Source organism: Musca domestica, unplaced genomic scaffold, assembly GCF_030504385.1.
Source record: "Musca domestica strain aabys unplaced genomic scaffold, Musca_domestica.polishedcontigs.V.1.1 60, whole genome shotgun sequence".
In the NCBI taxonomy this organism is placed as follows: domain Eukaryota; kingdom Metazoa; phylum Arthropoda; class Insecta; order Diptera; family Muscidae; genus Musca; species Musca domestica.
Genome location: NW_026712364.1, coordinates 1,154,720 through 1,180,718, shown reverse-complemented (window position 1 = coordinate 1,180,718; position 25,999 = coordinate 1,154,720). Strand labels below are relative to the sequence as shown.

Here is a 25,999-nt window from a genome sequence, read left to right as displayed (position 1 = left end):
TTTTTAAATTTTGAAATATCTTACCAATCAAAATGACGGCACAGATAACGGCATAACCGCCCATGGTACCGCAAACAATCAAGGCATTGCTGGAGAAATTGCCGCTTGTCTCCCAGAGAACAATGCAAACGACGGCAATGACCTGGAAGAGAAAGAGAGAAAGGAAAAGAGAGTTATTATTTTAATTGCATTAAAAAGGGGGAATTATTAGATTTTCAAAGACGTTATATCATTTTTTTCTTATATTTAAAGGACCCCTAGTCCTTATTAATTGTAGATTTTTTTAATTTATTTTTCAAAGACCAACAGATTTTTAAAACATAATTTTTAAACATAATTTTTTTAAGAACCTCTTGCGATTTATAGTAAAATTTTGTCTAGAATATTTCTTCTTTTGACACTTTCCGCTTAAAATGAAATTTTACGTAAAAAAAAAAACAAAGAAAAAATTCTCAAAATATTAGGAAATATTTTCGGTGTTTATTTATACCCTCCACCATAGTATGGAGGGTATATTAAGTTTGTCATTCCGTTTGTAACACCTCGAAATATACATTTTAGACCCCACAAAGTATATATATTTCTGATCAGCATAAAATTCTAAGTCGATTCAGCAATGTCCGTCCGTCTGTCCGCCTGTCCGTCTGTGAAAATCACTCTAGCCTCCGAACGAATTGAAGTAGATTGATAAAATTTTGCTCAAATGTATGTTATGTCTGCAGGACGTTTGGTATTGAAAATGGGCCATGTAGGTCTACGTTTTAATATAGCCCCCACCTCCCGATATTCGGTATTTTCATGATTTTAGCGGCATATTCACCGGAATTGTTTCAAATTTGGTATTTGAAGTTCGTAATGGATACTACAGCCTAAGACAGAAAATTGTCTGTGCAGGTCTACGTCTTCGTATAGCCCCCATATAACGGTTCCTCCCGATATTCGATATTTCGATCATTTTAGCGTCATTATTTACCAGAATTGTTTCAAATTACGTATTTAGAGTTCGTTATGAGAACTACAGTCTGTGACAGAAAATTGTCTATGCAGGTCCAGGTTTTCGTATAGGCCTCATATATCAGTACCTCCCTATATTCGATATTTTGATGATTTTAGCGACATTATTCACCGGAAGTGTTTCAAATTTGGTATTTGAAGTTCGTAATAGATACTACAGCCTAAGATAGAAAATTGTCTTTGCAGGTCCAGGTCTTTGTATAGGCCCCATATATCAGTGCCTCCCTATATTCGGTATTTTGACAAGTTTATGTGCAATACAAACCGAAATTGTTTGAGATATCGCATTTGAAGTTCGTAATGGACTCTACAGCCTGTGACAGAAATTTGTCTATGCAGGTCCAGGTCTTCGCACAGCTCCGATATAATGGTACCTCCCTATATACGATATTTTGATGATTTTAGCAACATAATTCACCGTTTATTTCAAGTTTCGAATTTGAATATGGTAATGGCTTATGATAAACAAGCCCTATATAGGTTCACGTCGTAGAGACCACAATATAACGGCTATATTCGATATTTTTAAGATTTTAACAAAATTTTTTAACAGATTTAATTTTTTTTTTAAATTTCCAAATTCGTTCGGAATGGTAGAGGGTACTTAGAGTTGGTCCCAGCTGAACTGTTCTGTCTCTCCTATTGAGATTTATAGTGAAATTTTCTCTAAAATATTTCTTTTTTTGACATTTTCCGCCTAAAATGAAAATTTATGTTATTTTCATACGTCGACTCGAAAAAAGTCCAAAGAAAATATTTTCCAAAAAATTAGGAAATATTTTCCGTTTTTTTTTTTTTTTTTTTGTGAACATAAATGCCAATATTTTCTTGATAAATAATGGAAACAGAGATTTATTTTCTTAAGTAACTTGTATTGAAATTTGATCTTAAATATTTCTTCCTTTGACACATTCCCCAAAAAACGAAGTATTGAGGGAGATTTCGACATACGTTGAAAATAGTGTTAAATAAGCAGTAAAAAACGCAAACAAATACTTTTCGAGGGTAATGTATAAATTTGGAATATAATTTTCTTAAAAACTATTATACCTAGATATATGATTGTTCATGAGATTTATAGTGAAATTTTGTGTAAAAGATTTCTTCATTTGACATCTTCTGCCTAAAATGAAAATTTATGTTATTTTCAGACGTCAACTCAGAAAAAGTCCGGGAAAAAATTGATTAAAAATTAGCAAATATTTTCGAGATTTTATTTTGGACTTTTAATTTTTTTTGATATGCAGTGGGTATAGAGATTTCTTTTCTTTGGTGACTTATAGTAAAATTTGGCGGGAAACATTTTTTTCTTTGACATCATGTTTCTAAAATTATGCTTTGCTGGAGATTTTTGCACAAACTCACACAAAGTACGGCTTTAACCCTAAATTGCTCTTTAATATATATGAATTTGTGGCGTTTAGGTAAGACTATTGACGTCTTCTAGGACCTATAGTAAAATTTTATGACAAATAATTTACTAGAATATTTTGTTTTGCTACGATCATGTTTAAGGGGAGTTTTGACCCATATTTTAAAAAATGGACAGAAAAGACCCCTTTGTTGACTCGCTTGAGGGTTAAAATTTTCGACCCAAATATTCGCCGTAATTTTATCTGCAATATTGCCGAAGATACTATATAATTAAAATGAAGGGATTCGATCCTACGATCCCGTTTAAGGGGAGTTTTAAACCATATTTTCAAAAATGGACAAAAAAAGACCCCTTTCTTGGCGCGATTAAAATTAAAATTTTCAACCCAAATATTCGCCGTAATTTCACCTGCATTATTGGCAAAGACCCTAAATACCTAAAATGCACGGATTCCGAGGTATCTTAATCCGAAAGTTTCCAAAAGTGTGGAAGAGGGGAGAACTTGCCCCGTCTATTTTGTTAACCTTGTGATGTAAACTTTCAAAACGCCGATTCGCGTGTCTTCTCTTTTATTAACTCTAATTTTATAATCTTCTGGATTTTTCCTCGTAATTATTTTTTGTGCGGCACAGTGTTTCAAGGACCAGCAAATCCTTAATCCTGAACTTTTTTCATAGATTTTATTAGAGTTTCCATAAATTGTTCAAATATTTTTTTTTTCATAATTCTCAAATTTTATTTCGATTATAAATTTCCAAAAAAAAAATCCATTTCACACACATTTCAATGATATTTCAATATACAAAATATATCAATTAAAAATACGGCACCATTCACAATGGCTATGGAGCCGGCAATAAATAAATAATTTCTATCCTCGGTCCGCGAATAACTTGGAACCCATTGTTCAATAATAACTGCCCCAGAGGCCACAAATAATATTATGGCAGCAAAATTTAGCAAAATCGCAACACGTTTATCGAACACAGCTTCAAGGAGGAAACCTAAAAAGAGGTTTGAAATAACAACCATTCTCCAAAATATTATTGCCGAAGAAAAATAATTACCAATAACCAAACAGGTTCCCAATATCAAGTAACCACTCAAGGTTCCACACACCAGCATGGACTGACTGCTATAGCTAAGATCCGTCACACATTCGATCAAAACAATGGAAATTGTGGTAAACATCTGGGTGGGGTGGGAAATATTCCAAATTATTATCAAGGAATCCAGGATGAATTTTCATTCAAAAAAAATTGGAGACTTACATGGACGAGATACTGGAGAAAAGTCAGAATAAAGTTTTCACATTTTCAGAACACACACAAAAAGTTTTGAGCAAAAGAAGTAGAAACTCGAAAGAACATTGAGAGAGAACATAATCCAAAGTCCAAGAAAAAACTCTGAAGAAGGCTAGGAAACCTAACCTAGGACTTCTAAAATTCACAAGAAGGAAAAAAACGCGAAAAAAGAATAACATTGACAGCACTGGTTAATAGGAAAAAATATAGTTTGTTTATAAAGGATACTCAAGAGAAAAGCAACATTTCATAGGGGGACATGCACTGAAAGAATATGAGGAAAACTGTATTAAAAAGAGAAAGAGTAGCACTCTTTTTGAAATGAATTTAAACCAGGGCTAGAGAAGAGTAGACACTTCACTGAGAGTAATTTTCTCTACACTCACAATCAGGGCCATTTAAAAACAATGTAATCAGAGAATAAAGAAATTGGGAGAATATAAATGTGCAACTCTCTGTCCAGCCTTTTTCAAAAGGGAGCCGACATAAACCACTCATAAAACCTTCAAGAAATCTTTTCTGCAAAGATATCTCACAAGGCCTCTAATAAATAAGATTGTACTTTACAGATCCTTAAAGGAAATTAAACACTTTAAAGTTCCATTGTTGATTAAAGAATTTCAATAGACCATCTCTTAGCTGGTTTTCTCTGAAGAGATGACATTTTAGAGATTTTCTGTAAAAAGATCTCCTAAAGGTCCTTCCCTAGCTAGGGAAGGATTATATGTATATAATATACTATAGTTTTCCTCTTCATAAAAACAGCTGATAAATTTCCAAATAATTCGAAATTCAATATCAATCCTAAAGACATCTTTCTCCCTTCCACTCTCTCTCTCTCCCTCTCTTCGCGTCGACCACTCAGACGTTATGTTTACACATCAATTATCTGACCACATGCCTTTTGTCAATGAAGTTCAACGCTATGGTCGAGGGGTATTTCACCAATGGATTTTAAGTATCTGCAAATATTGTACAGCCCCCTCCCCCCAACCACCCAGCTCAGATTCTAGTCAAACTATTCAGCGATAAGATTCAAGTGTCATTTGAAGAAATTTGCTGTTTTCCCCTGTGCAGTCAATACCCTCAGTGTGGCTGTTTGTCTGTCTGCTTTCCTATGTGAATTGAATGAATGACCAACCGACGGAGAGGCAAACATACCCAGCCCTTCAGCAACAATAACTTACTTTTATCGTCTGATTGTCGAAGAGTGATTTTAGTGGTTTAGTTTCCATAATTCCCCTAAGACTCAGACACTTCAATTTGAAAACAAAATCGTTGAAAATGTATTCAAGTTCTTGGGGTTTTTGAGTCTTTTGGGGAATTAGTCAAAATGTTGCAGTTTTTTGCTTTCTGTGCCTTCTTTTTGTCAATTTATATAAGTCAGTGTATCAAGCGTGACTACTGAATGGGTTGCAAAGTGTTGCTAAGAAACAGCAGCAGAATTGTGATTTTTGTATTATTCCCCAAAGTTAATGTTAACCAGTAAAGAAAGTCTTAAAGCCGGGCGGGTCCGACTTTATGATACCCACACCACTTTGCTTATTTAGTAGCAAGCTCCGCATAACAATTAAAAATTTTTATGGGAGAATTAACTCATACACCCTATGATTATAATTATTATTTAAAGTTCAAAGGACTAAATATGCCGAAGCATTTGTATCTTTTAAATTCCGACTTGTATTGCCCATTTGGTGCACAATTAATTTGAAATCGGATAAAAATATAAATGAGAGCTATATCCAAATCGGAACCGACCTCAATAAAATTTGGCAAAGATATTTCTGAGCTGTATATGATGATATATTTCTCCAAATATTGTTGTTACAGAGTGCATATTACGGCTGCGGAGGACAAAAATAACAAATCGGATGAGCAATATATATGGGAGCTATAGCTATATCTGAACCGATCTTCACCAAATTTGACATACTAGCTTCTAGACTCAATTCGGTCGTAAGTGCCAAATTTCATCCCATTTGGACAAATATTAGACGTTTGGTGCACAATCAAAGGTAAATCGGACGAAGTTATATATATGGGAGCTATATGCAAATCTGAACCGATCTCGATAAAATTTAGCAAATGTATTTCTGAGCTGTATTTGATATATTTCCCCAAATATTGTTGTCGCAGAGTGCATATTACGGCTGTGGAGGACCAAAAATAACAAATCGGATGAGCAATATGTATGGGAGCTATAGCTATATCTGAACCGATTTCGATCAATTTTGGCATACTTATTTTCAGGCCCAATTTGGTTGTATGTGCGAAATTCCATACTATTCGGGCTGATATTACACGTTTGGTGTACAATAAAAGGCAAATCGGACGAAAATATATATGGGAGCTACATCTAAATTTTGACCGATTATCTCCAATTTCAATAGGGTTCGTCCTTGGGCCAAACAAATGTTGTTTGGAAAATTTCATCTCAATCGGATAATAAATGCGACCTGCATTTTGTTTACAAGAATAAATGGACAGACGGACTGACATGCATAAATCAACTCAGAAAGTGATTCTATGGAGATCCTCGAAAGTAACTATGGGTCTATCTCGCTTCCTTCTCCATGTTACAAACAAATGCACAAAGACACAATACCATTACCACTATGTGGTGTAGGGTATAATAATTGCATTGTGCAGCTTTAATCAACCTTAGAAAAACAGATACCTTTCCCATGAATCGAGTACCCCTTGAAATGCAGAGCACAAATTTGCTCATTTTCACACGAGAGCGAAAGTTACTCGCGGGCAGGATTGCTCAAAGAGTGGGAAAACATACACACACCCATAGAAATACAACAACGGCATGACAAAAACTAAGAGAGTGCTCGACATGAGTAGAATCTGCTCGATTTGGAACGAAGTTTTCTCCCACTCAAAAACGAGGAAAATATGATCACTCCTATTCGATCGATTTGAAAAAATCGAGTTTGGTCGATATTTTTTTTCTGCTTCCAGGAGCGCTTCTGCCCGCAATCGACTGAGTTTTACTCTTTCTACAACTTCGAGCAAGTTTTTCGGAGTTCCGTTGAAACATAATGTAAACAAACTACTTTCTGCCATTGCCAGTAGATTGAAAATAATGGGCTATTTATTGAAAAAAAATTACAAAGCAAAATAACTAATTTGTCTCAGTTGCAAGGAATGAGTAACGCCTGAGCTCCAGTTCCCATGCGCATTACTCATTGACCATATCCACCCCCCCCCTTCCAGCCTTGGTGTACGTAGATTTTTGTATTGAATTTATTTTTAATTTATTTACTGACCCAAAGATGACTGAAAATTTTATTTTGCATGCACATCTACACACACACACACTCTCCGATTCTGATAAGAGTAATTCGAAGAATTCTTCTCGAAGTATAAAAAAAAATAAAAATAACAACAACAATTTAATCAAACATAAAAAATGGAATACATGCAAAGTGTGTCATGCATTCCGTTACATGAGGAAAATATGATGGCATTTTCAGAGTTTTGCTATGATAAGCCTATTTGCCAGCAACAATTTTCCATTAAAATATAATCGATTTTTTAAGGCTTAACAACTGAAAACAAGTGATTTAAAAATTCATAAATTTAGATTTACTCAAAATTCAAAATTTTTCCAGGTTGACAATTTTTTTGTATACCCTCCACCATAGGAATCTAGGAATCCTAGCCTAGGATTTCTAAAGTTCACAATAAATAAAAAAACGCGAAAATAGAAAAACATTGACAGCACTGGTTAATAGGAAAAAAATGTAGATTGTTTTTAAATAACACTCAAGAGAATAGCAACGTGGAAATGAGGAAATTGAATTAAAACAGGGGTGCTCAAGAAGAAATATCTGTTTTCAGTCAAATTTCTCTTTGCTTATTTAAATCAAGAACAAAACAGTGTTAAGTCATTATTTATACAAATATTTTTTATCCATTTGCTTTATAAACTATTTTGGCAAACATTCGTGTTTAAAAACAATTAAATAGAACAGTAAAATATAAAGAAAAACAGAATTTTAATTTTCTCTTAAATTATCTCTTTTTTCTCTTCATGTTCTAGAACACGGTTTTGAGCACCCCTGATTAAAACCAGTAAGGAAAGCTCAAAAGTCGGGCGGGGCCGACTATATGATACCCTACACCACTATGCATATTTAGTAGAGCTCTCGTAAAAAGGTTTATACAGGGCATTTCAGAGCTCTATGAGATATTTGGTACAAAATCAAAATCTATCTAATTCTATCGTGCATTTTACGAACTATAGCTATCTCTGAACCGGGTTTCTCCAAATTTGACGTATTAGCTTCTAGACTGAATTCGGTCTTATGTACGAAAATTCAGGTGATTTGGGCTGATATTGACCATTTGACCAATTAATACAAAATCGGATGAAGATATATATGGGAGGCATATCCAAATCGGAACAGATTTTAATAAAATTAAAATCAACTAATTTTGGGCTTTATCTGATATCTGGTACCAAATACCATTCCTGTGGAGTGCATATTACGAATGTGAGGGACTTAAAGACCAAATCGGATGAAAGATATATATGGGAGCTATAGCTATATCTGAACCGATTTTTACTAAAATTGGTGTACTTGCTTCTAAGCTGTTTTCGGTCGGATTTGCCAAAATTGATGCTATTACGGCCATTTGGTGGTCAATCACCCGAAATCGGATGAAGATATATATGGGAGCTATATCCAAATCTGAACCGATTTCGATAAAATTTAAAACAGCTATTCCTGTGCTCCATCTAATACCTGGTACCAAATATCACGGTTGTGGAGTGAATATTACGAATGTAAGGGACTAAAACACTAAATCGGATGAAACATATATATGGTTGCTATATCTATATCTGAACCGATTTTCACTGAATTTGATATACTTGCTTCTAGGCTGAATTTGGTCCGATGTACTAAAATTCAGTCCATTTGGACTTATATGGGCCATTTGGTGCACAATTAACCCGAAATCGGATGAAGATATATATGGGAGCTATATCCAAATCTGAACCGATTTCGATAAAATTACAAACAGCTATTTCTGGGCTGTATCTGATATCTGGTACCAAATATTACGGTTGTGGAGTGCATAGTAGGAATGTGAGGGACTTAAAGATCAAATCGGATGAAAGATATATATGGGAGCTATAGCTATATCTGAACCGATTTTCTCCAAATTTGTTGTATTTGCTTTAAGGCTAATCTCGGTCACATGTGCCAAAATTCGGGCCATTTGGGTTGATATTGGCCATTTGGTGGTCAATTAACCCGAAATCGGATAAAGATATATATGGGAGCTATATCCAAATCTGAACCGATTTCGATAAAATTTAAAACAGCTATTTCTGTGCTCCATCTAATACCTGGTACCAAATATCACGGTTGTGGAGTGCATAGTAGGAATGTGAGGGACTTAAAGATCAAATCGGATGAAAGATATATATGGGAGCTATAGCTATATCTGAACCGATTTTCTCCAAATTTGATATACTTGCTTCTAGGCTGAATTTGGTCCGATGTACTAAAATTCAGTCCATTTGGACTTATATCGGCCATTTGGTGCACAATTCACCCGAAATCGGATGAAGATATATATGGGAGCTATATCCAAATCTGAACCGATTTCGATAAAATTTAAAACAGCTATTTCTGTGCTCCATCTAATACCTGGTACCAAATATCACGGTTGTGGAGTGTATAGTAGGAATGTGAGGGACTTGAAGATCAAATCGGATGAAAGATATATATGGGAGCTATAGCTATATCTGAACCGATTTTCCAAATTTGATATACTTGCTTCTAGGCCGAAGTCGGTTGGGTGTGCCAAAATTCAGGTAATTTGAACTGATAGTGGACATTTGGTGCACATTTAACCCGAAATCGGATGAAGATATATATGGGAGCTATATCTAAATTTGATCCGATTCTCACCAATTTCAATAGGGTTCGTCCTTGGGCCAAACAAATGTTGTTTGCGAAATTTCATCTCAATCGGATAATAAATGCGACCTGCATTTTGTTCACAAGAATACATGGACAGACGGACGGACGGACAGACGGACTGACATGCATAAATCGACTCAGAAAGTGATTCTATGAAGGTTCTCAAAAGTAACTATGGGTCTATCTCGTTTCCTTCTCCATGTTACAAACAAATGCACAAAGACATAATACCCTTACCACTATGTGGTGTAGGGTATAAAGAGAAAGTGTAAGACTCTTTTGGAAATTACTCTAAACCAGGGCTAGGCCAGAGTAGGCACGTGAGCCTTCACTGAGAGAGATTTTTTCCACACTCACAATCAGGGTCATCAAGTGATTTAAAAAAATAATCATAAATTTAGATTTACTCAAAATTCAAATTGTTTCCAGGGTGACCAGGTGACAATTTTTTGTATACCCTCCACCATAGTATGGAGGTTAAATTAAATTTGTCATTCCGTTTGTAACACCTCGAAATACACATTTTATATATTCTTGATCAGCATAAAATTCCGTCCATCTGTCCGTCTGTGGAAATCACTCTATTCCGAACGAATTGAAGTAGATTGATAAGCGACATTATTTACCGGAATTGTTTCAAATTTGGTATTTGAAGTTCGAAATGGATACTACAGCCTATGACAGAAAATTGCCCTTACAGGTCCACGTCTTCTTATAGCCCCCATATAAGGGTACCTCCTGGTATTCGGTATTTTGGTGATTTAAGCGACATTATTCACCGAAAATGTTTCAAATTTGGTATTTGAAGTTCGTAATTGGTACTATAGCCTATGTCAGAAAATTATCTGTGCAGGTCCACGTCTTCGTATAGCCCCCATATAACGGTACCTCCCGATATTCGGTATTTTTGTGATTTAAGCGACATTATTCACCAAAAATATTACAAATTTGGTATTTGAAGTTCGTAATGGGTAGTACAGCCTATGAGAGAAAATTGTCTGTGCTTGTCCACGTCTTCAAATACCCCCCATATAACGGTGCCTCCCTATTTTCGGTATTTTGGTGATTTAAGCGACAATAATCACCGGAAATGTTACAAATTTGGTATTTAAAGTTCGTAATGGATACTACAGCCTATGTCAGATTTTGTGTCCATAAGTATAAATTTCGAAAACTCCCTCCATATCCCAATCCTACAATCCGTGCGTAATGTTAATCTCAAATTTCAGGATTCCAGCTCCATCCATTCCTCCAAATTCAAATATACTACATTTAGTACCGTTTAGTACTTTTCATGTTCGTGAGTACACATTTCCAAAACTTCCTCCTTACATCTACTCTACTCCTTAACCTTGATTCGTATTTCAAATTGCATGTATTTAGTTCTAGCCGTTCACATGATACGAAATGGTACTAAATGTAGTACATTTTAGTACTTTTCGTACACTTATGGTGTGAATTTCCAAAAATCCTTTGATATATCCGTCATACACTCCATCCGCGACCTTTATTCCAAATTTAAGAATTCTAGCTATTCTGCTTCCTACAATACAAAGGTCACCATATTTAGTTCCTTTTAATACTTTTCGTGCCTCTCTGGTGCGAATTTCCAAAAACCCAGCCTTATCTGCACCCTAGGAACTCACTTCACCAAAAATGTCAACATTTTAGATTCAGCCGTTTTGTCTGGGCGTTGATGAATCGTTAAGTCAGTCAGTCAATTACGATCCACAGGTCTCTATGAAAATGCAAGGCTTTATCTTAAATCCTCCAAAGTAGTAGTTTAACATGGGATCGTGAAACTCCTTTGGACTTTTATATCTGCATACCAAGTAATATCCAGCCCAATTGATGAACTTTAAAATGAAGTTTTCAATATTTTACGAAATTTTTTTTTTTTCGAAAAAAAAAATGACTTAGCTATGGCTTTTTTATCTGAATTTCCGATAATTTGCTATTTATATAACCACTCGCAAATTATTGTTTTTTTTTTTCACCCAACCAAATTCCATACCGAACCTCATTAATTTTGCCTTCAATAGCTTCCTCCAAAAATGCACTTGGCTTCTTGCCCGATATTTCCTTGAAAATGCTTTGCAATGACTCATATTTGGAAATAAAAAAAAATACTAAAAAAAAATAAAATCAAACAGTATTGAATTCCAATTTGATAAATTCTTAACTCAACGCACGTTCTCTGGGTTCTCTGTTTGAATTCCACGAACGTCAGCACAGCCATTGAAAACCAAAGCAAAACAAAACCACAAAATTAATTCAATCACACGACAACGTAATGACTTAAAAATAATAATTCGAATGTAAATAAATATGCCGAACACATAACGTTCCGATGGATTAGAATTTTGTTGTTCCCTCTTTGGTATTTCTTAATGATTTTATTTATTTATTTATTTAATTTTTTTTTTTTTTTTTTTTGTGAAATTGATATCATTTTTAATGTTTTACTTTTCGGAATTTGGAAAAATGGAAATGGTTTTTTTTCGTTATGAAAAAAAGAGATTTTTGAGTGAAAAAAAACTGCAACAAAGTCAAACGCCATAATTTTTACATTTTTTTTTTCATTTTTTTTTTTTTAATTAAAGCAAAAAAAATCGGAAATAGCTTAAAATTTTAGAATTAGTTTAGATTTGTTCGAATTGGTCAGTTTTGGCACGAATTATGGCCTTCAAACGGCCAATGAATGAAACCGTCACACGCTGCCCTAATGTTGCTCTGCGGTATTTTGACCTTTTCCCGGCGAAGCGCTTGCTTGAGATGATCGACACTTTGGTATTTTTTAGTGCCTACCATGATTTCCAAAATACTCCAAACACAATAATCCAACGGATTGGTATCCAAAGATTTTGGTGGCCATCGAGCGCTGGAAATAAAGCGAGGAACCTCATTTGGTAACCATTCTTGGATGGTGCGTGCTGAGAGCGATGGTGCTGAGTCCTGTGGGAATCCAGGGTCCAAGGTCTGCGGCCAAAATGTTTGCGTGCCCAAGGCTTTAATACACCCTCCCGAATATTTTCGCAATAATATTCGCCATTGATTTTGATGCCACGGTCGATTAATACGAGCGGAGAACGACCATCGGCTGTTATGGCGGCCCACACCATCACCATGGCCGGCTTGAGGCTTGAGTTCTGGTGGTCAACCGAAGGTGCACATTTTCAGCTGACCTCGCGATAATATTCGATAGTAAATATCGGTCAATTTATACGAGCGGAGAGCGACCATTGGCTGTTATGACTGCACACACCATTGTCATGACGGCACTCGATACTCTGTTCTGGTGGCCAACCGAAAGTGCACATTTTCAGCTGACCCCATTGGCAAGTAAACACGATTATTTTGTTTGTTTACAAACTGCTGGACAACGAATGTTCTCTCATCGGAGAAAAACCAAATTCGGCAGTTCACAACTTTCGACCAAGCGAAGCAACTCTTTAATACTTTTGAATCTATTTTCTTTCTGTTGCGGTGTAAGTTCTTGCACTTTTTTGGAATTTCAATGGCTTTATCCGAGCTCATTTTCCAATATTTGCCGAATGGATTATTGCGATAAGTTCAGCTCATGAGCCATTTTTCGGCCATTGCGACGCGGGTTTCGATCAAGTCGCTTCTTTACTTTTCAAACCATTTCTGCTGATGTTGCTGTTTTCCTCCGTTCTCTCCCACTTCCTTGATGTCGGGCTACACTACCAGTATCACGGTAACGAGGGATGGTACGAGGCACAAAAGATTTATTCACATTTAAATGCTGGAGTGCTCTAACCATAGCCACTTGTGGTTTTCCAGCAAAATATCAGGAAATTACACTATATATATGGGAGCTATAGCTATATCTGAACCGATTTCGATCAAATTTGGCATACTTATTTCCAGGCCTAATTTGGTTGTATATGCAAAATTCCACACTATTCGGGCTGATATTACACGTTTGGTGAACAATAAAAGGCAAATCGGACGAAGATATATATGAGAGCTATATCTAAATTTTGACCGATTATCTAATTTCAATAGGGTTCGTCCTTGGGCCAAACAAATGATTTGTGGAAAATTTCATCTGGATAGGGCAATAAATGCGAACTGTACTTTGTTTACAAAAATACATGGACAGACGGACGGACGGACATGAATAAATCGACTCAGAATGTGAATCTATGCAGATCATCAAAAGGAACTAAACTAAAGGGATTAAACCTGACCATTGTGCAACAACAAAATACTATGGTATCCCGAACAAACACTGTCAACACTGTTCTATAAATTTTAAATAATTTTCCCACATTTTCAGTCGCCCGAAAGTCTGCTGTTTGAAAATAATCCACTTTAAAATTAATATTAAATATAGATTTAAAATATCAATTATCTGACATCACTCATATTCTAACCTAGATTAGCAGGGGCACTTGAGATTAAGTTTAGTACTTAATAAAAAATACGAATTCCGAATGAAGATAATACATAGATCAATCAAAAAATTGTTGTTATTAAGTGGTTAGTAATTTAATTTTTTTTTTTAAATAAAATAAACCCGAAGTAACGCGTGTGTATTATACCCAAAAAATGACGAGTAACTAAAGTCCATATTTCTCTGCAAAAAAATTAAAATAATTTTTGTTCTGTCCACCCACCCCCATTTTATGCGATTTTTAAAAATAAATTATGAAATTTATTTATAAATCATTCTGCTCCAACATTATTTTTTTTTATTTTGCAAAAAAAAAAATCTTATCAATCTCAAGTGTATCTGCACTTTGTAGTTTTCCACAACCCATTCGAAGTAACTGGAACAAATGATATTCTCAGGAGGTTTTGTTGCTATTTTATTTTTTCAAATCAATTAATAATTAACTTGACATATTTGGACATTGAAATATCTATATCTATTTGACTAAATGCTATTGTTTAAAAAATATCGTCATATTTGGAATTCTTGGAATGTTTTTTTTATATTTTTTCATGCGAAGTAAAGCACAATTGTGGTTAGTTTTTGTAAAAATTAGTCATTAAATGGAGATTTTTAATGTTAATTAAAATTAAAATACGGCAAAAACAATCTTAATGTCTCATTCAAATATTAAAATAAAATAAATAAAAAATTGAAATAAAAATGCATATTAAATAAAAACAAGTAAAAAAAACATTAAGTTCGGCCGGCCAAACTTTTAATACCCTCCACCTTAGGGTAAAAGAAACATTAGAAGAAATGTGGCAAAAACCATTAAAATGCCGATTATGTGGAGGTACCGTTATATGGGGGCTATACCAAAACGTGGACCTATAATTACAATGTTTCGCCACCGGAGCTGGAACCCATTATGACCAACAAATACCGATTTTCAGACAAATCCGTGAAAAAATGTGGTAAAAAAACTAAAATACTAAATATCGGGAGGTACCTTTATATGGGGGCTATACCACAACGTGGACCTATACATGCAATGTTTTGCCACACGCTCAGGGACCCGCTATGACCAACAAATACCAATTTTAAGACAAATCCGTGAAAAAATGTGGCATAAATCATCAAAATACCGAATATCGGGAGGTACCGTTATATGGGGACTATACCAGAACGTGGACCGATATATCTCATTTTCAATACCAACCATCCTAGACACAATGCAAATAGCTCTGCTAAATTTTGGAGCTCTACGTCAAATAATGTGGGCTGTATCGTGATTTCAACAGACAGACAGACGGACAGACAGACAGACAGACGGACATCGTTAAATCGACTTAGAATTTTATGCTGATTATGAATATATATACTTTATGGGGTCTAAAACGAATATTTAGGGATGTTACAAACGGAATGACAAAGTTAATATACCCTCCTTTCCAAGGTGGAGGGTATAAAAAATTCCAAAGTGTCGATCACCTCAAGCAAGCGCTTCGCCTGGAATCGGCCACCATACCGCAGAGCAACATTCGGGCAGCATGTAACGGTTTCATTGTAACGGTTTAATTCCTGCCAAAAATGATCAATTCGAATAAATCTAAAGTTATTCTAAAATTTGATGCTATTTCCGAAATTTTTTGCTTTCATTCAATAAAATTTGAAAAAAATTATGGCGTTTGACTTTGTTGCAGCTATTTTTATCTCACCGTACCGTAATACAGGACACAGTAAAAAATTCAACTTTTTTAATATATTTTTCAAGGACCATGAGAGTCATAACTGACAATTTTTTTTGAAGTTAACTGAGCCCTTAATAGAGCCCAATTTTTGTAAATTGTTACGGTTTTAATATTTGGTTTCCAGGACGTAAATTATTACGGTTTTAGTATATTTTTTCAAGGACGAATAAAGCCATAATCCAGGATTTTTTATATATTTTTTTTTCCATTAGCCATAATCGTGGATTTTTAAGTAAATTTTTCCGAGGACCAAGAGCTTTGATTGTGGATTTCTAAATATTTTTTTCAAGCTGAGAAATATTCAAAGGTTTCTGAAACATATGTTATCAAAGAAAAAAACGCCGTGGATTTTTTAATTTTTTATTTATTTATTTATTTATTTATTTTTTTTTTTTTTTTTTGAAAACCCGTTTTGTTTTGTGGTTTGCGATTTGTTTCCCTGGCAAAAAATTTAGTTCTTTAAAGAAACGCTATTTTTTCGTGGACAAAATTTCTCTTATTTCATAAAAATCTCAAAATATTTTCACTGGAAAAAAAATATTTTCATTGCTTGGTTGCCCATTCCAGCTGGATTCAAGGTCCACTTAACTAAACACATAATTCCATTAAGCCATTACGTGTTAAACTTTATCTTCTCAGAAGATAATAAATAAATTGCAATCATTTCCTCAGGTGTGGAGTGATTGCGATTGCAATGAAACTTAGCCATATTTTTTATCTCCTGATTCTAGTCACAGATCGGAGATAATGACTCAGATTCCAGGCGAAATGCGTTATTGATGAAAAGTTTTTAAGATTATGGATGGCATAATTAAATATATATTTTTTTATTTCCTTTCTTATTTTAATTTGGCTTGAGGTCAGTAGAATAAAAAAACATTTAATTATATTTTTAAATTTTTATTTCCAATATTTCGACTGAGTCTGAAAATCTCTGTAAGGTGATGTGGAGATATAATTGTTTTCGGGAATATAATAAATTTCAATCCCTGATAATCGTCGATGCCGATCGAAATATTGAAAATAAAAATTAAATTAATTAAATATAATTAAATGTTTTTTTATTCTACTGAACTCAAGCCAAATTAAAATAAAAAAGAAAATTAAAAAAATATTTAATTTAATAATTTTAAAAAAGAAAAATTTAATAAAAAAATAAAAAAGTCACCAAACCCTATCTGAGTTGTTTTTTTACCATAATAAAATAAAATTTAAAGAAAACCAAAAAAATAATAAAAAACAAAAAAAGAAAAAAGTTCAAGTTTTTTTTTTAATTTAATTTAAAATTTGTTAGAAATGCAAAATTTATATTTTTACAATCATCACATTTTTGTTTTCAATTTTTTATTATTTCAATATGTTTTTGTTTTCATTTTCATATATTTGTTTTTGCCAAACTAATTCTCAAATGCCTTCCTTGTTGTTCTATCGCATTTCAGCTAAAATTTAACTCATAATTTAACTTCTGACACTTGCTGACATTAAAGTATTATTTTTTTTACTTGTCTATCTATTCATAATTGTCAGTTCTTAAGATAGCAACTTATATTCTTTGGAAATAATTCCCTACAACAGTCTATGTTTAAGAGCTTAGCGGGCGCTTTATTTATGGCTCACATAAAAGAGAGAGAGAAAACAAAACATAAATCAAAGGGTAAAAATGAGAAAGAAAAACTAACAGCAAAGAAGAGTTTCGAAATTGCTTATTTAAGAGCCTGGAGACTGTGAAAATTTTTCGAGAGAAAAAATAACCCAAAACAAGTAAAGTAAGTTCGGCCGGGCCAATCTTTGAATACCCTCCATACGAATATACGAAGACATGGGCTGCATAGACAATTTTCTATAATTTTTTTCTAAAACAAGTCCAGGGAATAATGTCGCTAAAATCATCAAAGTACCGAATATCAGGAGATACCGTTATATGGGGGCTATATGAAAACGTGGACCTACATGACCCATTTTCAATACCAAAAGTCCTGCAGACATAATACACATTTAAGTAAAATTTTATCAACCTACTTCATTTCGTTCCGAAGCTAGAGTGATTTCCACAGACGGATAGATGGACGGACATAGCTAAATCGACATAGAATTTTATGTATATATATTTCGAGATGTTACAAACGGAATGACAAACTTAATATACCCTCCATACTATGCTGGAGGGTGTAAAAACAAAGAGTTTATGTTCTTGAGCGACTATAGCTCGTCCAAATGGGGTGGTGGTTCTTGCCACTTTCGAATTTTTCGGTTGATAAAAAAATGGCGCCCAACGTGGGACACCATTTTATAGCTACCGTGGTTTGAATTCTTCTTTTTTTTATAGAAATAATAAAACAAGCAAACCATAGAAATAACCTTGCCACAGTTACGGCTAACACAAGGAAAACTACGGGGCTTCCTAACCCTGAAGTGATCTCAATATCATATTTGAAACTATTCCGGTGAATAATGTCGCTAAAATCATAAAAATACCCTTGTCTGAGGATTTTTTTCCGTTTTTTTTTTTCGCCTATACCACCTCAAAAACGAAGGTGATCAGATATTTTTTAATCTAAACTTAGCTTCTTTAATACTTCTTAATTCCACTTTTTTACCCTCCACCATTGTATGGAGGGTATATTAAGTGTGTCATTTCGTTTGTAACGCCTCGAAGTATACATTTTAGACCTCACCAAGTATATATATTCTTGATCAGCATAAAATTCTATGCCGAATTAGCGAAGTCCCTCCGTCTGTGGAAATCACTCTAGCTTCCAAACGAAATGAAGTAGGTTGATAAAATTTTACTCAGATGTAAAGCACTTATGGTATTGAAAATGGATCATGTAGGTCCACGCCTTCGTATAGCCCCCATATAACGATAACCCTCGATATTCAGTATTTTGATGAATTTAGCGACATTATTCACCGGAATTATTTCAAATTTGGTATTTGAAGTTTGCAATGAATACTACAGCCTAAGACAGAAAGTTGTTTGTGCAGGTCCACGTCTTCGTATAGCCTCCATATGACGGTACCTCCCTATATTCGATATTTTGATGATTTTAGCGACATTATTCACCGGAATTGTTTCAAATTTGGTATTTGAAGTTCGTAATGGGTACTACAGCCTAAGACAGAAAATTGTCTTTGCAGGTCCCCGTCTTCGTATAGCCCCCATATAACGGTACCTCCTGATATTCGGTATTTTGATGATATTAGCGACATCATTAACCGGAATTGTTTCAAATTTAGTGTTTAAATGTCCATGTCTTCATATAGCCCCCCATATAACAGTACCTCCCGATGTTGGGTATTTTGATGATTTTAGAGACATTGTTCGCCGGAATTGTTTCAAATTTGGTATTTGATGTTCGTAAGGGATATTACAGCCCAAGACAGAAAATTGTCGGTGCAGGTCCACGTCATCATATAGCCCTTATGTAACAACGGTACCTCCCGATATTCGGCACTTTGATGATTTTAGCTACATTACTCACCGGAAAAATTTCAAATTATGTATTTAGAGTTCGTAATGGGAACTACAGCCTATGACAGAAAATTGTCTATGCAGGTCCACGTCTTCGTAGTGCCCCCATATGACGGTACCTCCCGATATTTGGTATTTTGATGATTTTAGCGACATTATTTATCGGAATCGTTTCAAAGTTTGTGTTTGAAGTTCGTAATGGATACTTCAGCCTAAGACAGAAAATTGTCTGTGCAGGTCCACGTCTTCGTATAGGCCTCATATGTCAGTACCTCCCTATATTCGGTATTTTTTTGATTTTAGCGACATTATTTATCGGAATCGTTTCAAATTTGGTGTTTGAAGTTCGTAATAGATAGTACAGCCTAAGACAGAAAAAATTTTGTGCAGATCCACGTCTTCGTATGGCCCCCATATCCCGATTTTTTTTGATGATTTTAGCTGCATTATTAACCGATTTTGTTTTTAAATTTCGTACTTGAATATTGTAATGGCTTATCACAAAAGTTGCCTATGCAGGTCCACGTCGTCGTATAGACCCTAATATAAAGGCTACATTAGGTATTTTTAACATTTTAACAGAATTTTTAAGGGATTTAATTTTTTTGAAAAAAAAATGCCAAATTCGTTCCAAATGGCGTAGGATATTCGAAGCTCGGCCCGGCAGAACTTATAGCTTTTTTACTTGTTTCTATACAAAAATATTAATCCAGCCTAGGTTCTGTGATTTTTTTTAATTGAAAAAATTGTTTTTTTTTTTTCTATAGAATAAAGCACCAACCTACGGTCTGTTAATTTTTTCTGCAGAAAAAACCACCAGCCTAGGATCTGCAAATTTTTTCCTATAGAAAAAAACATCAAATTTTTTTTTATTTTGCATTATTTTGCGAAAGACGAACGAGTGCTTTGCATTTGCAGATAAGAGCCTACCGAAACAAATTCAAATAAATAAATTAGCTGACATCATAAAGTTATTCACTTCTAATTATAATTTGATTCGTTGTTCGGCTTATCTTCCTTATCAGCCAACCAACCAAACAGCCAATTCTATGAATATTTAATGTCATCGTTTAGTTTCGTTTGATGGAATGACAAATATTTATTGAGAAATGGATAAGTGTGTGTCAGTAGGAATAGGAAAAAACAACTGGACCTGCCTTCCATATTATTATTAACCTCACAGCCATATCATTATGAGTGGAGGTGTGTGGCCAGTACACAATTCGGTGTGACATGCTGTCACACCATTATATCAATATTGCCATTTCCACTTTTCCTAACAGCTTGGCTTTTCCACCCCATAGTCTAATTTATCTAACAAAATTATTATAATGTCACCGATGATGATGATGATAATGATGTTGATAATGATTGAATTACACAGTTAATCAATCAATCAATATATATAAATAAATATGTCTATACAACATCAAGTATGTATGTGTCTCTGTAATTGTCTCCTATGTCTGTTGGTCTCCGTGCCAATCAGACATCCCGTCATATTTGAAATGTGTATTTGAAATTATTTATTTGTGTCACAGTTTGCAATTGTTTGCCAACTATGCGGACCTTGTGGAGGCAACAATTTTGAGGTGTGACCCAATACAAATTAAAAAAAATATATATTTCAAGTGCGTATCAATTTATTGACCTTGTCGCTATTTATTTCCATGAGAAAACAAAACTATTACAGATCCTTGGCTGGGGATTTTTTCTATAGAAAAAAAATTCACTGACTCTTGTCTGGTTGATTCTTTTTCCGACAGAAAAAAATCCCAGACCCTTGTTGTCAGATATTTTTCCGTTACAAAAACTACACAGAAAAAAATCACAGAGCCTTATTTGAGGAATTTTTCTCGGGGGATTTTCTCTCTTTAGAAAAAATTCACAGACCCTTGTCGGGTTGATTTCCATACCCTCCACCATAGTAAGGAGGGTATATTAATTTTGTCATTCCGTTTGTAACTCCTCGAAACACTCATGTCAGAACCCACAAAGTATATATATATATATATATTCATGATCAGCATAAAATACTATGTCGATTTAGCGATGTCCGTCCGTTTGTCCCTCCGTAGAAACCACTCTAGCTTCCGAACAAATTGAACTAGATTGGTATAATTTTACTCAAAGGCATACTATGACTACAGGACTTTTGGGCTACGTAGGACCACGTTTTGGTATAGCCCCCAAATAACGGTACCTCCCGATATTCGATATTTTGATGATTTTAGCAACATTATTCACCAGAGTAGTTTCAAATTACGTATTTAAAGTTCGTAATGGAAACTACAGTCTGTGACAGAAAATTGTCTGTGCAGGTCCACGTCTTCGTATAGCCCCCATATATCAGTACCTCCCTATATTCGGTATTTTGACGAGTTTAGGTACAATACAAATCGAAATTGTTTCAGATGTCGTATTTGATGTTCGTAATGGATGCTACAGCCTGTGACAGAAAATTGTTTATGCTGGTCCAGGTCTTCGCACAGCTCCGATATAACGGTACCTCCCTATATACGTATTTTGATGATTTTAGCTACATTATTCACCGTTTATTACAAGTTTTGAATTTGAATATTGTAATGGCTTATGACAAACAATGCCTATGTAGGTCCACGTCGTATAGACCCCAATAGAACGGCTATATTCGATATTTTTAAAATTTTAACAGAATTTTTTAAGGATTTTATTTTTTGAAAATTTTCAAATTCTTTCCAAATGGTGGAGGGTTTTCAAAGTTACTGCTTTTTAACTTGATTTTATCTCACTCTGTATATGATTTTTATACCCTACACCACATAGTGGTAAGGGTATTATGTCTTTGTGCATTTGTTTGTAACATGGAGAAGGAAACGAGATAGACCCATAGTTACTTTTGAGAACCTTCATAGAATCACTTTCTGAGTCGATTTATGCATGTCAGTCCGTCTGTCCGTCCGTCCGTCCGTCCGTCTGTCCATGTATTCTTGTGAACAAAATGCAGGTCGCATTTATTATCCGATTGAGATGAAATTTTCCAAACAATATGTTTTTGGTCCAAGGACGAACCCTATTGAAATTGGTGAGAATCGGATCAAATTTAGATATAGCTCCCATATATATCTTCATCCGATTTCGCGTTAAATGTGCACCAAATGTCCACTATCAGTCCAAATTATCTGAATTTTGGCACACCCAACCGAGTTCAGCCTAGAAGCAAGTATATCAAATTTGGAGAAAATCGGTTCAGATTTGGATAATGCTCCCATATATATCTTTCATCCGATTTGATCTTTAAGTCCCTCACATTCCTACTATGCACTCCACAACCGTGATATATAGATATAGCACAGGAATAGCTGTTTTAAATTTTATCGAAATCGGTTCAGATTTGGATATAGCTCCCATATATATCTTCATCCGATTTCGGGTTAATTGTGCACCAAATGGCCGATATAAGTCCAAATGGACTGAATTTTAGTACATCGGACCAAATTCAGCCTAGAAGCAAGTATGTCAAATTTAGTGAAAATCGGTTCAGATATAGCTATAGCTCCCATATATATCTTTCATCCGATTTGGTCTTTAAGTTTGGTACCAGATATCAGATAAAGCCAAAAAATAGTTGATTTTAATTTTATTAAAATCTGTTCCGATTTGGATATGCCTCCCATATATATCCTCATCCGATTTCGTGTATAAATAGGGTATCATATAGTCGGCCCCGCCCGACTTTTGACCTTTCCTTACTGGTTTATTATGAATTGGTAAAATATTAAAAATATTACAAATATCATATTGATTCATTTAGTTATGTCAAAGGTCGATCCGATCACTAAGTCGAGCTTTATATCTTGCGATACAATTGGTTTGTAAGGCAGACATAAAATAAATGTCCATATCTTCATTAAAGGATACAGCAAAGGCTTTGGATTCACGGATGATATTAAATACGAAATTATGACCAATGGCAAAGAAAAAACCCAATCAATAGAGAAATGTCTAAAAATAAAATTATTGACAGAAATGCCATACATTTTTCTGATATTAATGGCGAAAGGTGTGTCATTTTGTGGTACAATTTCTCTATTTCCACGTCAACTTGGCTTTCACTTGTTGCACGAAATGGGTGGAGCCATAGTGTTCGATTCACCACCTGCTTGCCTACCTTTTGTGGGTGAATCCCAGAAATGTTCATTATGTATTGTCTCTTTTTTTAATTTATTGCTTTTGGTAGCATTTATATGTCAATATTTGACATATATCTTTCTTTCTTTTTATTATTAATTTGTTAAACAAATGACAAATTCAATAAACAAAAAAAAATCTGCTGCTCAAATTTATTAACTTTTTTTTGTTGTTTTCTGCTCAGTCACTCATTTATTTGCTGTATTGGTTGTTACTGGAAATTGTGCTAATAAATTAAATCAACGCCCTTTTTTATTAATTTATAAATAGTATATATTTGAAAAATCAACAGCAACAACAACAATCGTACATACAGGTAATTGATTTAAAGAAATTATACGTAGTCGTCATATCAACAACAATTTGCATTTGATACGACAGCGATAAGATTCACCCAAGTGTCATATATCTTTGTTGTAGTTGTAGCCGTAGCAATTGTTTAAATAAAATAACACCCATGGGCAATTTATCATTTTCGAAAAAAAAGAAAAGAACGATTTTTAATTTTATTGTTCACGAGGTTCCTATTTTCGGCTTCATTAAATGTTTACATTTGGATTTTCCTTTCTATTGTTGGTGGCATTCTCCTATCAATTCTTTTTTTGGCCAGACCAATGGCCTGTGATATATGGGTATGTAATGATTCAATTTCGTTCAATTTCTATTCATAATTTATTAGCATTTCATTTTAGATTAGCGAGAATTTTTTTCGGATCAGAGCTGTTTAAAAAATCTCAGTTTTAAATTATTTCTGAAAGCTACTGAGATTTTCTGTTATCAGAGATTAAAATTTATAATCGAAGTAAGATTAATAGGGCTATATTCAATATTTATGAGCTTCACATGGTTTTGTGAAATTGGAGATTAGCCGGACTGAGTTAGAAACAAATATTTTGGGGGAAATAAACAGCTATCATCTGTAACCAGGCGAGCCAAAAGTAATTCAAAACAAAGTATAAATTTATTTTCAATATTTTTAAATGTCATTTGTTTTAAATATCAGACCAACTGGGTGGGATCAAAAAAACTGCAACTCCATAATTTTTAAATTTTTTTTTTAATTTTATTGAATGAAAGTAAAAAATGTCGGAAATAGTTTAGATTTGTTCGAATTGATCACCTTTGGCACGAATTATGGCCTTCAAACGGCCAATGAAACCGTCACACGCTTCCCGAATATTGTTCTGCCGTATTTTGGCCCATTCCCGGCGAAGCTCTTGCTTGAGGTGATCGATACTTTGGTATTTTTTAGTGCCAACCTTGCTTTTCAAAATACTCCAGACACAATAGTCCAACGGATTCGGAGGTATCCGGAGATTTTGGTGGCCATTGTGAGCTGGAAATGAAGCGAGGAACTTCATTTTGTAAACATTCTTGGGTGGCGCGTGCTGAGGGCTATGGTGCTGAGTCCTGTTTTGGTCTGTGGCCAAAATGTTTGCGTGTCCAAACACCCTCCAGAATATTTTCGCTATAATATTCGGTATTTATTCTAATGCCACGGTCGATTAATAGGAACGGAGTACAATCATCGGCTGTTATGGCGGCCAACACCATCACCATGGCCGTCGCTTGAGTGTCTGGTATGGTGGCCAACCAAAGGTGCACATTTTTAGCTGACCTCTTTGACAAGTAAACACGCTCATTTTTTGTTACAAACTGCTAGACAACGAATGTTTTCTCATCGGAGAAAAACAAATTCGGCAGTTCACCACTTTCGGCCAAGCGAAGCAACTCTTTAGCCCTTTTGATTCTATTTTCTTTCTGTTGCGGTGTAAGTTGCACTTTTTGGAATTTCAATGGTTTTACCCCGAGCTCGTTTTTCAATATTTGCCGAATGGAATATTGCGATATGTTCAGCTCACGAGCCATTTTTTCGGCCACTGCGACGCGGCCGATGTTGCTGATTTCTTCCGTCCACTTCCTTGACGTCGGGCTACGCTACCAGTATCACGGTAACAAGCGATGGTACGAGACACAAAAAAAAAATAATACACATTTAAATGCTGGAGTGATCTAACGATAACAACTTGTGGGTTTCCAGCCAAAAATAAATTAATCACACTATCACGCTTAAATTCCATCACGAATAACTTTTTTTCTGAAAAAAGTCTCAGCAACATGCTTTTGTATGCTTGTAAACAATATAATGAGCTGGAATAATTTTAACAGCTGTCGGACGAGAGGCTTAGAAATGACAGCAGTCTTAAGTTGGTTGCAGTTTGATTTATCTCACCCTGGATTTTAATGAAGATATGGACATTTATTTTATGTCTGTCTTGCAAACCAATTGGATCGCAAGATATAAAGCTGGATTTAGTGATCGGATCGGCCTTTGCCATAACTAAATGAATCAATATGAAATTTGTAATATTTTTATCATCACCAATTTACAACAAAGAATCATATATATGGCAGATACTGTATAAATCATGCTTCGCAAAGCAAAAGCCGATCTTAAGAAGATAAAGATATTTTGCAAATATTCCGGAATGGAAGCATCCATTGAGCTCAATATGACAAAAGTGTCTTCCCGATCCCGAATAGCAAAGTCCAAAATAGCAGCAGT

General features: G+C 34.5%; 1 protein-coding gene across 1 annotated transcript in view; it reads right to left on the bottom strand.

Moving 5' to 3' along the window:
• LOC101891671 (protein snakeskin) overlaps positions 1 to 25,999 on the bottom strand; it is a 39,782-nt gene that overhangs the window by 1,838 nt on the left and 11,945 nt on the right. Inside the window, exon 2 of the mRNA XM_059129391.1 lies at positions 25 to 142. Coding sequence (XP_058985374.1) covers positions 25 to 142 — 118 coding nt within the window. The remainder of the gene's footprint in view (positions 1 to 24; positions 143 to 25,999) is intronic.